The sequence below is a fragment of the Musa acuminata genome, chromosome BXJ2-6 (genome assembly GCF_036884655.1).
Source record: "Musa acuminata AAA Group cultivar baxijiao chromosome BXJ2-6, Cavendish_Baxijiao_AAA, whole genome shotgun sequence".
Lineage (NCBI taxonomy): Eukaryota > Viridiplantae > Streptophyta > Magnoliopsida > Zingiberales > Musaceae > Musa > Musa acuminata.
Window position 1 is genome coordinate 41,828,491 of NC_088343.1, and position 12,783 is coordinate 41,841,273.

Consider the following 12,783-nt stretch of genomic DNA (forward strand, 5'->3'; position numbering starts at 1 on the left):
CTACTACACGCGTGGCCACTTATCAGGGCGACGTTACCCGCGAAGCGTTTCAGGGTGCTGAGGAGGACAATTTTTAGAAGGCGAAAATGATCGCGCGAAATCCGAATGCCCGCGAAAAATTCGATATATTTGTACGGGAGTTCGGGCGTCGAGTTCGAAGCGTCGCCAGATGATCGAGGTGGTAGAGGACGAAGCTGTCTTCCTCTCGCTGGTGGAAGCGGCAGAGGCCGCGGTGACCCGAGGAAGCGCTAAGCGCCAGAAGGTCTCCTCCTCCTCCTCCTCTGCTTCTGCTTCTGCTATCCCAGCCGCCAGCAACCCCGCCGTCGAGGAGGGTTCCTATATGGCTGCGCTCAGAGGCAGTCACAGCTCCCTCTGGCAGCAGCAGCAGTCGAAGCTCGGCCGAAAGAAGGACAACAGCAACAGTGGTATCCGAACCGGTAACAGTCCCTCGCCCATGTCGTCTTCGACCGGTGGCGGCGCCTGCTTCAAGTGCGGTGTGGAGGGGCACTGGGCGAGGGACTGCGACGCCCCGCGAGGAAGGGAGTGGGGAGGAGGGTTGGCTTCCGTTGGCGCTTCCTCTGGCAGAGAGGAGGGGGAGGTCCCAGAGAAGGCTTGCCCTTGTGGTTCGGGAAGTTGTCTTGTTCGCATTTCCAATACTGCCAAGAATCCGGGGCGGAAGTTCTATACCTGCCCTCTTAAAGTGGTGAGCGTTTGGTCTTCTCGCGCCAACTTCATTTGTCAGCCATCTGTTCTAACCACTGGTGAAAAGACATGTCTTTTACCTGTTTGTTGTTTATCCGCAGAGAAGTTCTCTGGTGAGGAGTTGAAAATGACGTCTCATTTTAACATAATTAATCCAAATATTTTAGGAACATAGAATGTTAATTTCTTCCAAGAATGTCGTTTAGATTCTTTGCCTGATAGGTGAAGATTCAACTGGAGAAGGAAAGTGTTTTGCTACTCCAGAAACATCTCTTTTCTTTTTTTAACAGTAATGCTGAGTCTCGATGGTTTACTGATACTTTGGCTTACGATACTTAGGCGCAGTGGAAACAAGGAACTATCTTTTATGTGGTGCCGTATTAGAGAAAGGTTTAAGTGCATCGGATCAGCGAGTTCTTCATGTCTTGTATTCTTCCCAATTTGTACTTGTGAAGAGGCTGTGGTCTTTTATTGTGCTTTCCCCCACTCTTTCTAGCTAGCTGCTTTTGGTTGATTGGAAATGAGACTTTGGAGTTATCTTCTTTCTCTTGATTGGCCTTCTGTCATTTAACAAACTACTTGGTAGCTTAACAACGCTACAGACCTGACATTCCTTTTGAATTTTGGGATTTTGCTGATAACTCTTTTGTCCAGGATAATGGGGGATGCAACTTCTTTGAATGGTGTGATAACCCGATATCGAGCCATCCTTCTCAAAATCCCATGAATCGTCAATCTAGCTTGTCAGTTCCAGATCTTCAATGTCCATGTGGTGCTGGATCTTGCTTGGTGTTGGTTTCAAGAACTGGAAAGAATGGAGGTCAGCAGTATTACAGCTGTCCGCTGGATGAGGTATTCTAAACAAACTTATCTGCAAGCTCTATTTTAAACGTATTTTTTCATCCCTTTGCTGCAAATCCAAAGAGAATATCTCTCTTTAACTTTTTCTAACATTGCTTTTTCAAACTCTGAACCATATTATGTTTCTTTTTCTTCAGGTGGACTAATCTTTGTTATTGTCAAGCAGTTGTTTATTTAGAACAATAGAACTATCTCTGAATCTTACTGCTCTTACAAATTTCATTTATTTTTAAGGTAAGGTGAGGGTCACTAAATATGGTCATTTGTTTTTTGTTCTTCACTTATTAAGAACAAGAAGAAGATAACTAAAATTGATTTGAACATTTTCACCCCACCAACTTATTGATGCAACAAGAACCAATGCTTATGTTTCTTCTCTACGCTCATCCAATGTATGTGAACATTATATACCAATTATCCACTGATGTTTCTTTTCTATACTTATGTTTCTTCTCTCTTTAACTTTTTCTAACATCACTTTTTCAAACACTGAACCATATTATGTTTCTGTTTCCTCAGGTGGACTAATCTTTGTTATTGTCAAGCAGTTGTTTGTTTAGAACAATAGAACTATCTCTGAATCTTACTGCTCTTACAAATTGTCATTTAGTTTTAAGGTAAGGTGAGGGTCACTGAATATAGTAATTTGTTTTTTGTTCTTCACTTATTAAGAACTAGCATAAGATAACTAAAATTGATTTGAACATTTTCACCCCACCAACTTATTGATGCAACAAGAACCAATACTTATGTTTCTTCTCTATGCTCATCCAATGTATGTGAACCTTATATACCAATTATCCACTTATGTTTCTTTTCTATACTTATGTTTCTTCTCTCTTTAACTTTTTCTAACATCGCTTTTTCAAATTTTGTACCATATTATGTTTTTTTTCTTTAGGTGGACCAATCTTTATTATTGTCAAGCAATTGTTTATTTAGAACAATAGAACTATCTCTTAATCTTATTGCTCTTACAAATTGTCCTTTTGTTTTAATATAACACACTGATTAGTCCCATATCTGAAGTGGGTAAGATAAAGATTGATTTATAAAGGATCCGACAAGTGTACTATTATCAACTTCAGCTTAAGCATTTTGATCAGTGGTTTAAGTCAAACGAAGTTGATAAGCCAATTAGCCCATCAGGCTCGGGTCATGACATTTTTGGATTGTTTTGAAAGTCCTAAGATAAAGAGAAACTATAAATTGAGCAAGTGCAATTTTTGGCTTAATGAAGTTATGTTTATTGGTTATGTAATTTTTAGTGCTGATATATTTGTTGACCCCTAGTAGATTGAAGTTGTGCTGAATTGAAAGCGATCTTTAAATGTTTTAGAGATCAAAAGCTTTTTGGGTTTGGTTGGATATTATAAAATATTTGTAGAAGACTTTTAAAAAATAACAATACCTTTGATTATGTTAACACAAAAGAATATAAATATCACGGCCCGGGTCATGACATTTGGTATCAGAATCGACCAAGTAATTGAGTATGGTGAGGTGGCTCAAGTAGGAAAGGGTTATCTGTAGACGGAGTCAAAAGACTCGTTACAACGTGAAGCCACCACCGGGTTATACCTCATATACACCATGCTAGGGTTTGATTTGTATAATGTTGAGCCTTAATAAGGACGCTAAGCAATGAGAAAAATTATAATACTTCCATTAGTCTCACATCAAAAGTGGACAAGGCTAAGAGTGGCTTATAAGGGTCTAATGAGTGTATTATTATCGACCTCAGTTTAAGTATTTTTGCCAGTGGTTTGGGCCAAATGAAGTTGATAGGCTAACTAGTCTATCAGGCTCGGGTCGTGACATTTAAGGTAAGGTGAGGGTCACTAACTATGTTCATTTGTTTTTTTTGTTCTTTACTTGTTAAGAACTAGTAGAAGATAACTATAATTGATTTGAACATTCTCAACCCACCAACTTATTGACGCGACAAGAACCAATACTTATGTTTCTTCTCTATACTCATCCAATGTATGTGAACCTTATATACCAATTAGCCACAATGTTTGCAGTATTATAGTGTTGTTTCCGATAAGCTGTTTGGAAACTTTTATCTGTGTATGTTTTGGTCATAGTTCTTGAAATTCACACTAATTTTCCTGTTTAATCAATAAGTGTTTGACATATTTCATCTACTTTATTAGCCCTTATTTGAAATTTGTGCCAATTTCATACTGAAAAAGCTTTAACATGCAATTCTATGTAGTCAAAGATCTCTTAAAACAAGAGTACTATTGTTTCTTTTCTACGATATATGTTCTAAATTAAAATTTTAAGGATCTTCTTGAACCTTTTAGTTGATCAAGTCAATGAGTTTGATGTTTGCATGAAATTGTGTACTAATACCTTGAACATAGTTTTGAAAGGAAATTAATGTTTTGTTATTATGAAAATAAGGTTGAAATTTTGTCTTGTAATGATGACAGAATGTGATAAAACACAACTTGGAGGAAAACTTCCTTTAATTTCGTTACTTGTCTATTGTTAGGTCAAACAAGTAAAACATAGGTGCTGAAAAATGTGCTATTAAAAGTATGTATACTTTGGAGGCTCCACCTTCCTACTTTCTGATTACTTTTTTTGAATAGGTCCATGCAAATAAAATAACTGTGTTATTCTAACAAAATGTGTTATTCCAAAGTGCTTAGTGCTCCATTAGGGATTTGACCTTTAATGATCATTGTCTCATTGAATACTGTTTAAATCTTCATTTCTCATTGCATGATGTGTTTTCGTTTGACGTTTTCTGTCTGCACCCTCTGCCTTATATTGTAGGGGAGTAGAAGTTGTGGCTTTTTCAAATGGTGCAATGACCAGGGTGCTACCACCATTGAACATGCATTTGCTTCTAAGTATCATGGCGCACATGAAAACGCAGGCAGCAAGCTGTCTTCATCTTGTTTTAAATGTGGGCAAGAAGGGCATTGGTCCAGGGATTGTCCCAAGCAATTATTGAGTAGCTCTGTGGACATGGGAGGAAAACATCTTGGTTCCACAGCCTCTAATACATGTTTCAAGTGTGGTAAGTCCGGTCACTGGGCTCGAGAATGCCCTGCTAATAATGATCTTGGTGTCTTTTCTGTCACCCCCAAAGGGACAAAAGCTTGTAAGACGTACAGTGCTTATAACTCTAAACGGTATGGATAATGAAGTCGGTTGTTAGTTGTTATTGTAAAGCACACTCATGATGCGAAGATGCCAGTTACCTAGCCTTTTACATTTAGATCCTTATGCCGTATGGTCTCTTTATTTCTCTAGTTTTCAAGTCATTGAGACCTACTGGTGCGATTTCTATTCGTGAATCTGCTTAAGCTGCCATGACCAGTTCCAGTTCTTGTAAATGAACAAATTTGTAGTGTTTCATTTGTGCCATTTGTACTTTTGAAACATATTGATATAGTTTCTCTTGAACAACATCAGTCTGGAGCAGAAAAAATAAGTCATTAGCTTTTCATACATCGAGCATGGCAGCTGTTGGTTATAGTTCTGAACCTCTTGATGTTGCATAGAACTTCTACATCTTGAGGTAAATGCTGGTGGTGCAACTCTTGGAAACTTTATCCTCCTTGCTTGTATTGTTACTAAATAATAGACTTTGAATTTAGTTAGCATGATTGACTGAAGAAAAAATTATGATGGCTATGCCATTTTCGGTTGTCTCAATAGATTTTAAACCTCTACCCTTCCACTTGTTGGTATTAGTTTCATGTCATTGAATTCTTGGGTAGATTCAATTCATTGTTTGGTGAGAGTTCCTTGCATGGTTACTTAATGAAACAGCTTAAATCTTTCAGCTTTTAACTTGCATGGGTCCTTCATTAAAGTGATGTCTCTGAGTTCATTTGATTTATATGGAGTCTGATATGGACATTCTACCTGTTGGTCTTGTTTGGTGTAGGCAGTCTTACTTTAAGCAGCCTCCCATCTGTTCCTCCTGCTGACTAGGATTCTTGAGATGAAGTTAATATATAAAGCACAGAGATGTTCTTCTGTGGACAAAAACATTCTCCCTTTCTCTCACTCTCTCTCTTATTATTATTATTATTATTATTATTATTTTGGATCATGAGCAGTGAGCATGTGAGGGGTCTAATGGTCATATTGGCCCTTGCAGATTCCACATGCCAGCAGGAACCATGTGTTGCCTGACCCCAAGGAGTCTCTTTTTCTCCAAACAAAGGTGCAATGTGACACTGCAACTTATCATGGTGATTTATGTATCATGAGTCCCCTGCACATCTCATAAACAATGGGTGTTTTGTCCTTTGAATTTTAATGCACTTTGTCTTTGGCCAACTCTTAGGTAGGAAAAGTTCACCATTATTGTTTATTAAATTGGCAGCTTTTCTAAGTTTCAGATCTCATATTAATGGAATTGTCAAGCATAAAAATCACTTTTTTCTTTATTGTTTCTCACAAATTATAAAATTTTGAAAAATAAAAAATAAAACAGTTGTCAAAGATTATAGTCTAAGAATTTCTTTTTTTTTTCTTTAAAAGTTGACAAGATTTTTGATCTCACCATCTTCCTATCAAGAATTTTAGTACTTTCATTATAATCCGAAAAACAAATCATTAGATCAAATAATCTAAATAAAAATGGATATTTATCTCAAATTAGATCGACGCTAACCGAACTGGTTGGAAACAAGTCAAATTAATTGCATCCCTACCCACCCTACCCACCCACTCCGCTGCACAAAAACTCAGAAGGTCAAAAGCAAGGCTGGGATGGGGTGGTGGCGCTGAAGTGAGGCCATCTGTATGAATTCTTTCCGATGGTATCTCATACCCCCCACTGTCCCAAACTGGTTGACGATGGACCACATCCTAATCGGATCAAACACAAGAAATAGATTCCCCGAACCCCTCCTCCCCACCCTCCCTTTTTCCTTTCCTCGGGGTTTGGTGACTCCAGTGGCTGACAAACCCTCCTTTCAGACAAAGGGAGCAAAGGATGTCCTGCTAGTCTTCCACAAGTCCCAAGCTTTGTGATCTTCCAGGTAAGAATTGATCCTTAATCATGTGTATGGGCTTTTTTTCATTTGAGTTTTGGCTTCAAAATTTCTACCTTTCTTGGTGGATGAGCTTTTGGATGGAGACTGTTTCTTTTGTAGGATGGTTCTTGTTATATGGTCATCTCCTCGCTGTGATTTAGTTTTAGGTGTGGGGTATTTTATAGATGTTATCTTGCAGAAAGAAATATTGTGCATGCATAAGAATTTAGGGTGGTGAAATTTTTTTCTTTTCTTTTGCCTACTGGTTTGTTCACCTTAAATTGGTTACTGGCTCATGAAGAGAAAGAAAAGAAAAGATTGATTGGACTTTCTGAAACAGGTTTGGAGAAGCTAGAAATTAGGGTTTTGCAATTGTGAGGAGTAAGGGCTGGTTCTGCACTCAGAATCAAGAGAACGGTGGAAGAACCGCTTGTGGTTGTTGATCGAAACCCTAATAGTCCTTGATAGATAGGCGAAGATGCGCCGAGTTCGGGTCTCATCCCATCAAACCCCTGTGCACAAGCTTGGGGATTCCCAGATGAAACTGTCACCCAAGTTCAGATTGGCCATGACCCCATCACCTCCACCCTACCATTCTCCTCCAGCATCGGTGGAACCAGCAGCAGCCATGGAGTCAACCGCCCTCATCCCTGGCCTTCCTGATGACATTGCGCTTAACTGCCTCCTCAGGCTGCCCGTCAGCAGCCATGTATCCTGCCGACTTGTCTGCCGACGGTGGCACCAGCTGCTTGCCAACAAGGAGTGCTTCTTTAGCCAGAGGAAGGCTCTCGGTTTCCATGACCCTTGGCTCTTCACCTTGGCCTTCCACAGGTGCACTGGGAGGATCCAATGGCAGGTCCTGGACCTCACCCACCTGTCTTGGCACACCATTCCGGCCATGCCCTGCAGGGAGCGCGTGTGCCCTCGTGGATTCGGCTGTATTGCAATTCCTCCAGATGGCACGCTCCTTGTCTGTGGTGGGTTGGTCTCTGACATGGACTGCCCTCTCCACTTGGTACTGAAGTATGAGATATACAAAAATCGTTGGACGGTCATGAGTAGAATGCTTGCAGCAAGATCTTTCTTTGCCGGTGGAGTGATCAATGGCCGAGTCTATGTCGCCGGAGGATATAGTACAGACCAGTTTGAGCTTGACTCGGCAGAGGTTCTAGATCCTGTTAAGGGGAATTGGCAGCCCGTGGCGAGCATGGGCATTAACATGGCCGCGTATGATTCTGCTGTACTCAACGGGCGGCTTTATGTGACCGAAGGTTGTGTGTGGCCATTCTTGTCCTCCCCGAGAGGTCAGGTCTATGACCCAGAAGCCAACAATTGGGAGCCCATGGCTGTTGGGATGCGAGAAGGCTGGACAGGTTCAGGTGTCGTCATCTATGGTCATCTGTTTGTGATATCCGAGTACGAGAGGATGAGGTTGAAGGTGCACGATGTGGAGTCCGATTCATGGGACACCGTTGAGGGTTCGTCCATGCCTGAACGAATCCACAAACCTTTCTCTGTCACTTCTGTTGGTTCGAAGATCGTTGTTGTAGGTCGAGGTCTTCATGTTGCTATTGGGCAAGTAGAGAACAAGGGTTTCTGCAATTCTGATGGGAAAATGAAGAAGCAGAAATTTTCCATTCAATGGCAAGAAGTTGATGTGCCACCAGAATTCTGTGACTTGACACCCTCCAGTGCTCGGATTTTGTATGCTTGATTGTCCGTGCTATAAGGTAAATGTACTACTTTCTATGTCGAATAAGTCACTGAAGGATTAGAGTCACTGAAGGGCTTCTAAATGCGTTGTAAACTAGTGTTGGAATTGTGTAGTAGATCTGTACAGCAGACCTAGTAATTTGTTTTTCGTTCATACAGCAGCGACCATCGGTGAATATGATGTGCCTCCTTGTAATGGTGATTTGTGGTCGTTGTGAAGGAATGTCTTTGAATGTCAAGTTACTAGTTTGTAGCTTGTTCGTGATTTAGATAAGTTGTCAACCAATCTTGTATACAATCTTTTGTCTGCTATTCTTGATTCTGTGATCTATCATGCTTATCTTAGTGAGACCACTATTATGAGTTAATTCAATGAGCTGCAGACTTTGGCATTGAAATGTCATTGCCATGATACTATTATTATAATTATTTACCTCATGACTCTGAGGATCTGACTCTGATACCTGTATTTTAGCCACTTCAAACAGGGAAATTTGGCAACTGGATTTGGAGTCTGTTGTTGATCTTTTGTCATCAGTATCTGACTTGGGAGCCCTCAGTGAGCAACATCTGTTGGTATTTATTGAAAGTAGTCAAGGAAAGGTGGACCTTTTGTGGGCTGAAGGCATCTAAGAATTCACAGATGCATCATCTTCACACATCAATTGTCTGACCTGTGGCTGCCATTCCTTAGCCAGAAGACAGACTTTTGAAAAATTACATATTGAAAACTGTTCTCATGCTGTTCCCTTGATCATATGGTAGCACAAAGGGGCATGTCCTTATCTCAATACCATTCACATTTTATAAGACAAGCTCAGCGGGGACAAACCAATTTGATGATCTCATGTATGTTCTCATTGCCCCAATCACACCAAGAAAATCCAATGCATCTACCTTCACTAAAGAAAGAGAGAAAAAAATGGGAATCACATTGAAATAGAGCTTGAAGTGTTCCCAAATCCTTTAAAGCTTTGAATAGATGGACTGGTATCAACACACCTTCTATGTCACATGCTTTGTGGAAAAACAAAAGATGTTGCATTGAGCTGTAGGAATGCAAACAACTTGCATTACAATTGTAACTATAGATTTTACTATTGCATATCAATTTGCAATAGTAAAATCAAAAATAAAAAATATGGTCGATAAATTTATACCATAATATATAATGTATTAGTCTACTAGCGACATTCCAGACTCATTTATCGAGGATTTATAATTTAATATTGTATACAATCTTTTTTACACAAAATATTAGTCGATCAAAGCCACTCATCAAAAGTTGAGGATTTCAAACTTCATCTAATAAATTTTATATCTAAGATAATAATATGACCATGATCTAAAATCTTATCCGATAAATTTGTAGAGCTTGTTTCTCATATGATTGAAATCAAATTTAGAATTTAAATTTATATATCTAAAATATTGGTTTAGTGATAATATATTATATCTTTTCACCAAACATTAAGGGTTCAAGATTGATATCCAATAAAAAAAATTGACATTCCAAATATGATTTTTAAATATTTTTAAAATTATGGAGGGTTCAAAATATTATCATATATATATATATATATATTTATGATTTGATGTTAAAATGATTTGATTGGATTCGCCATGCGGCCTTTGTGGACGGTGGTGGGTGTGCGATCACGTGAATTGATCACATAAAACACATGCAACGCCGTGGTCATCCCCTCACTCGCGTTCCCAAGTTGGGGCCAACTTGAAAGCCACCACCAGCGGACATGCAAGACTTGCCGCCCATCACGCCAATCCCCTTCCACCAACGGTGGGCATAGGTCGTAAGAGGCAAACCGTCAATGATGACGCAAGTCGTTTAATGTTCTACGAACGAATGCAAAGAGTTTTTGCTTAATGAAAAAAAGAACCTTCAAAATTAAGTATCAGTCGTAATATAAATGTTCTATTCTTTCAAAATTCGACGGAATAGCACAAAAGAATACAACTTTATTTTCGATATAAAAAATATAAATATCTTTATTCAAGGTTTATGTGATACAGTGTACTTGAATTTAAATCTATATTAACTTTTAATTTGTTTATTGCAAATGATACCAATATATATAATATATATATTTTTTCCTACATGAACAACAAGTTTTAAATTCTTACATTTAATTCAGGGTTTATTCTAATTCAAATACAATACCTGACATTTTGACCAGTCCTTTCTAGACTGATGTTGGAATTCCACAATATTTGGTCCATATTTTTTAATTGTAATTTTAATTATATTATTGCGATAAACGTTATATAATATTATTGTAGTTTTCATAAAATATTTTAAAGTATTTTTATGGTGGATAAAAGTATTAATTGAGGTCTAATATATATATATATATAATATTAATGAATTATTTTTGCCAATAATTGATTCTTGGATTATGGAAAACGTTCTGGAAGAAAGAGGAAAAGAAGAAACAAAGAAGAGGACTAAGAGAAAGAAAAAAAAAATTGAAAATGACGAGAAAGAGGAGTATCAAAGCAGACGAATAGGTGACGACGAAGACCTCCTCGCCACTTCACCAACTACGCTTTGACTCCTGCAACGCGTTTGTTCTAAGTCGAGAGTACAGCTGCTGCAGAAACGGCACATTTCAAGCTGAAGTGTTCCAACTCGGATTCTTCTTTCATCCGATGACTTTGTTGGGTGCTTCGAGTCTGTTTGTGCATTGTGATAAACGAGAAGTTGGACTTGGCCTTGATTTGACGCCTCCGTCGTTCCCACGAAACCACTAAATTTTCCTTTTTCCTCAAGCTAAGGAAAAATGGCACGTTTTTTTTCCTTTTTCTTTTTTGTTTGGAGACTTCAATCCGAAGGAATCCAAATCCGAATCCAAGCAGGAAAGATGATGCTCGAGTGGACCGAACCACCACTCCCAAGTTTTCAGGGGCGACGCGTACCGATGTGTATGGACTTCGATTCGCTTTTTTTGGGGTCATGTCATATATACATATATATATATATTTATTTATTTATCCTAATCCCTCACGGAACCGTAAGGAACCAAAGCCACAAAAACGTGCACCGCAAATAGATGGTGGGTAGGCTTCGGTCCAACTGCTGCTCCTCCCGTCACTGTTCCGCACGAGAAAAACAATGGCGTACCACAATTGTGTGGCAAAGACGGCAGCCGACACCGAAATCTAACGGGGATATGGTAGTATCCTGTTGTCGAGCGTGTCTTTCACGGCAGCCGATAGGATCGCCTACCGACGAAGAAACGTTTCATGCACGAGCTCCTCATTCTCCACGTTCTCCTCCCGTCCACTCGTCTCCTGTGGAAAACGCGTATATAACGCCTACTCAGCCCCTCCGCAATCACCAAACTCTTACTTTTCCAAGAGGAGCGCCACCGAAATCACCAGCAAGAAGAAGAAGAGGAGGAGGAGGAGGAGAAAGGCAGAAGTGGAGATGGGCTGCGATCCTGAGCTCCGGCTTTCGCTTTGCACCGGCGAGAATGGACACCGGAACTATCGATCCGACTCGTCTAAACTCAGCAGGTACTGCGTTCGATCCATCCCGTTGATTCCTTCTGCTCGTACCGGGCTTTGTTTCCTCTCTTAATTCTTTTCCTGCACGTCCATGTAGGGTCGACTCGCCGCTGAGAAACCAGCAGCAGATGACGATCTTCTACGATGGCCGGGTTTGCGTGTGCAATGCCACGGAGATGCAGGTTTGTCGATTGTTCTCTTTCCTTTCCTTCGGCTCAGAGACTCCTTTTTTTTTGTGATCGTTTAGCACTGCTTGGTTGGTTGCTGATCGCTTGATTTGGTATCGTGAAGGCAAAAGCTCTCATATCAATGGCGAAGAGGGAGATGGACGACATGGTGACAGAGAAGCAGCAGCAACAGCAGCAACAAAGCGTGGAGTCTTCCACGTCGTCTCTGCCGCGGCCGCCATCTCCTCGACCCATGCCACAGATGCTTAATCCTGGGCTCTCGATGAAGCGATCGCTGCAGCGGTTTCTTCAGAAGAGAAAGGCCAGAATGAATGATGTCTCTCCTTACAGTCAAAAGCAGAAACTGTTGTTGTTCCCGATCATGCTGCAGCGGGCATGACGAGGCCTATTAATTTCTACCACTTAGAGAAGACAAAAGGAGCTCTTTTTCTTCTTCTTCTTTTTCCTTTTTTTTTCCTCCCCTGATATGTTTATGGTGGAAAAGGGTTTGTTTGACATATCAGGTTTGTAACAAATTTGTAGTTTAACTTATACATATTTGATGACATAAATTCTTGTATCAGTCTTATCAAATTTTATCTTCATCATTTATCTTTAATAAAAATATATATATATTCTATATTTAATCATGACAAATTTAATATTTTTTTATAATTATTAGTTAAATTTAATATATATATATATATATATATATATATATATATATATATATAATCCAATTCCAAATGTTTAATTACCCTACAAATAATTAACTTATAGCTTTTACTGTGAGTTAGTCTATG

General features: G+C 39.5%; 3 protein-coding genes across 3 annotated transcripts; all 3 read left to right on the forward strand.

Annotated features, from left to right (window-relative positions):
* Positions 1-86: 86 nt before the first annotated feature.
* On the forward strand, positions 87-4,835 carry LOC103989879 (uncharacterized). Its single transcript, XM_009408824.3, has 3 exons — positions 87-703; positions 1,357-1,554; positions 4,354-4,835. Exons 1-3 carry the CDS (start codon positions 170-172, stop codon positions 4,723-4,725), a joined length of 1,104 nt encoding a protein of 367 aa, XP_009407099.2. The 5' UTR covers positions 87-169; the 3' UTR covers positions 4,726-4,835.
* A 1,420-nt stretch (positions 4,836-6,255) lies between these two features.
* LOC103989555 (F-box/kelch-repeat protein At1g30090) lies at positions 6,256-8,600 on the forward strand. The gene is made up of 2 exons (XM_009408430.3): positions 6,256-6,581; positions 6,916-8,600. The coding sequence occupies exon 2, from the start codon at positions 7,054-7,056 to the stop codon at positions 8,287-8,289; it is 1,236 nt and encodes a 411-aa protein (XP_009406705.2). The 5' UTR covers positions 6,256-6,581; positions 6,916-7,053; the 3' UTR covers positions 8,290-8,600.
* Positions 8,601-11,639: 3,039 nt separating this feature from the next.
* LOC135615675 (protein TIFY 5A-like) lies at positions 11,640-12,622 on the forward strand. The gene is made up of 3 exons (XM_065114505.1): positions 11,640-11,822; positions 11,911-11,995; positions 12,105-12,622. The coding sequence occupies exons 1-3, from the start codon at positions 11,734-11,736 to the stop codon at positions 12,378-12,380; spliced, it is 450 nt and encodes a 149-aa protein (XP_064970577.1). The 5' UTR covers positions 11,640-11,733; the 3' UTR covers positions 12,381-12,622.
* Positions 12,623-12,783: the final 161 nt, after the last annotated feature.